General features: G+C 34.8%; 1 protein-coding gene across 1 annotated transcript; it reads right to left on the minus strand.

The window, feature by feature from the left end:
- Positions 1-255: 255 nt before the first annotated feature.
- Positions 256-3,320, minus strand: LOC110735679 (F-box/FBD/LRR-repeat protein At1g78750-like). Its single transcript, XM_021915869.1, has 3 exons — positions 2,079-3,320; positions 1,673-1,867; positions 256-459 (listed from the first exon to the last, which is right to left on the minus strand). Exons 1-3 carry the CDS (start codon positions 3,318-3,320, stop codon positions 256-258), a joined length of 1,641 nt encoding a protein of 546 aa, XP_021771561.1.
- Positions 3,321-3,778: the final 458 nt, after the last annotated feature.

Raw genomic sequence — 3,778 nt, forward strand, 5'->3', positions numbered from 1 at the left:
ATCAATGTATGCTTCAAATACTACCATAAAAAAAAAAATAAAAAAAAATGTATGGCCTACAACTACAAATGTATGATCCCTGTATGTCAAAAGATTAACCAAAACAAACAAGATGAAGGCTGCAAGAAGTTCAAAACATTCTCAAAACTGTAAGTCTGCAATTATCTAAGGTTCAGATTCACCAAAGGAGCATAAATTCACAGTTAATCATGAGAGGGAGCGACGGACAGGAGACAGGCCGTTATCAACTTCAGCTCAATATTCAGGCTTGAGATTCTTGATTATACACTCTACCTTTCCACCAATCCTCCCCTTCTCAAAGAAGTTTACCAGCTTCATATCATCCTTGGCCCTTCCCTGGTTTTCAATCCATACTTTCTTGAGAGAGTGTTGCCAACAGTTGGAGGATTTCCAGCGACCACCATTCTTCTTGCCTTTTAATGGCCTCTCGTACAGAAACTGAATTGCAAAGCAGACATCCAATGACTATCATTAGTCCTTTTCAAACTTCTACTGATATCATGAAATTACCCAATTTAACGATGTTTTAACTGTTTAACCAAAATCAGATACACCCATGAAGTTGTCTACTTACATAAAAGAATTATGTGCAAAGGACTAGTCAATCAAAGGCATATGATATACAACAGATTTTCTGAATACATGACACTGAAAACTTGAAGGCAACATTTTGGAACACCAGTCCAAATATTACAAAGAACAATACAATATCCAACATCCAGAAAACCCTAATAGAAAATACACACTCCAATCCCATATAGATAAAAGTTAAGGCTAATGAAAAACATCAGAGTTTTGCATCCACGATTGTTAGTGCTCTTCATACTAATTAAATTTAATGGAGCAACTATCAGCAAGTTAAATTAATAAACAAAATAAAAATATGCAAATTTCCGGCCCCAAAGCTTGAGTATAGGTACTTCGATACTATAAGAATTTACTTCTTGTTCCTTTCAGGTTCCATAATAATATTGATGAGTATGATGACTACTCTAGGTTTGACTAATAGTTTGAAGAACTTAACGGATCTTTTACTAAATTGGCTAATTTAGCAAAACTATTTACCAAAATAGCTATTATCAAATTCTAATTCCACAATTAGCCATAATATTGACTTGAATTTTTTTTTTGGGGGGTTGGGGGTGCTGAAAAGATCAGCCTCACAAGTCCACCCTCCAACAGCACAATACCCCTACCTCGTACCTCAGTCAATGTGTCTACACATATGTAAGTTTGAGATTCTTACACATCTAAATTAACATTTTTTAACAGGGAGTGCATGAGGAGTATATAATTAACAGACATATATTCTTAATAATCCTAAATACACTTGAGAACGATGAGCATAGAAAATTAAGAAGTTTGTTATCGTCACATTAATTTGCGGTTGCTTGGATATATAGAACAATAGTACTATACGAAGTATTATAATGGGGTGAGATGAAAACAAACCTGCAATAATCATTTGTGATCTAAACAAAGGAAACTAAAATTGAAAATTGGATCGGATGTAATATTAATGGAGGATGAAATGAAAAGGTGTGAAGAGGAGGGGGAATGTAAGTGTAGGGTTGGCTAGCATGGGGGCTTATATAGTTATGCCTTTATGGCTTCCAAGTCAATCACTGATGCGTATTAGAGGACAAGATACCTTAATTGACTTGCTAGCTGAAAAATCACCATCGGATATGGATATAGACTCTGGACAAGGAGCAAGCCAGAGTAGAGAATCGAAAACTTCAACAGGAGACTTAAGCCTTGACAGTTGAAACGCTATCAACAGATTTTTGACAGCATACAGGGTAGGGCGAGACTTTATCCTTAACCATCCTGGAATTATAATATCCTGTTTTTGAAACCACAACGAGAACATGACCATATAGTTAAAAAAAAAAAAAAAACAAATTCATCAGTAATAATAAACTGATACAAAGTGCAATGCAGAGCAGTACAAGGCCAAAAAAATGTTTGAAGCAAGTAAAATATTATCTTTACTCCTTACAAGAATTGAATGACATTACTACATGAGGGCGAGGGGGAGAAAGTCTTTACTTTACCTCCTCAGAAGCAACTTCAATTGTCAAAGTTTCACTGTCACTTAGCTTCTCAAGTAATTTGATGAGTCCAACAAACCAATACTCATTTTTAAGGACTGATTTTAGGCGAAGGCAAGCGTCTGTCAATTTTAGAGCTGGACCCTTGTACACAAAGGGTATGGGATCTTCTCCCATATAGGTGAAGAACTTTAGATTAGGAGTAGAAACTCTAATCTTCACCAACTCCCTACAGTTATCAAAAGCCAATCTGACAAGATTTTGACAATAAACGTCGACATCTACTAGATTATCACAGTTCTGTAAAAACAACTCTTCAAGAAGTGGAAAATTCTCTAGTAAGAAATTCAAGTCCTTATCATGCAGATGACAGCCATTTAACTCCAGATGTTTCATAATCTTACAATCCACAATCTCAATCTGACATGTATTACCAATGGAGTCGCCATCATATATGTACCTAAACTCTAGAAGATTAGGTGCATCAACCTTAATCGATTCCACATAAACAGTTGTTAAAACACTATGCCCAAAAGTCACCTTCTCAAGTTTAGTAAGACTTGAGATTTCCAATGTTCTCAACCCATCACAATTCATTAAAGTGACATTCTTAAGATAAATGCAATTACCAAGTAAACTCTCCAACGCCATACTATTTAAACAAACATCTTCGAGACAGAGCTCCTGTAAAGAAGGCAGTAGATTATCCATCACAGACAAAAATTTCACCTCACATTTACGTAATTTCAATTTCGTGATTGAATTAGCAACAAGACCACTTTCAGGGAAACTATATCTAGGACATTCCCGCACACCAATCTCTAACTCTAATTCTTTAACACGACGTCTAACAGCACCATCAAGCCAATGATCCAAGCGAGACTTCAAATCAAACCCAAAACCCGGCACATAGAGCTTAACATTATCAACCTCCAAACTCGACTCAAAAACTCGATCAAGAAAAGCATAGAAACCTTCCCTCATCCTAATAATTGACTCCCTCCTCATTTTGGAGGCATCATCATACAAATCAGACAAGTACTCATTCGTGAGTGCCGTACTAAGATAATAACTACTCAAATCCAAATCGAGAAGCCAAGTAGGCAATGCCCGCCAACACCTCGACAAAATGCTAGTTCTAACTGCATCTTTAGTATCCAAATATGACAATATATGTGTTTTAATGAATTCTGGCAATTCAGAGATCCTATCTGATTCATTCTCTAAATAAAACTTCTTCTCCATATTTACCTTAATCTAACACAGAATTTTGATGATGGGTTAGCTTTTAATATAACAAACTGTGCATTACTCAACCGAAATTATGAAAATCTATAGCATAAAATTTATGTGACTATGAAGAATTGTGTAATGGGTCAGTCGATTTAATTGTAGCAATGAATCTAAACTAGGGTTGATTGAATGAAACCCTAGAAACGAAACTGTGCTGAGCGGGAGGAAGACTGAAAGAAGCCAAATTAGTATCGTGGAAACCTCGGCTTTGTAAATACAAAAAAAAAAAAAAAAAAAAAAAAAAAAAAAAAAAAAAAAATTAAAAAAAAAAAAAAAAAAAAAATTGCAATGAAACCTATTAACTATTATCAACATAGAGTATGCTGATATACTCTATCTTGATAATAGTTAATATCAGCATACTCTATTTTGATAATAATTAATAGGTTTCATTGCAATTTTATTTTATT

Source organism: Chenopodium quinoa, unplaced genomic scaffold, assembly GCF_001683475.1.
Source record: "Chenopodium quinoa cultivar QQ74 unplaced genomic scaffold, ASM168347v1, whole genome shotgun sequence".
NCBI lineage: Eukaryota > Viridiplantae > Streptophyta > Magnoliopsida > Caryophyllales > Amaranthaceae > Chenopodium > Chenopodium quinoa.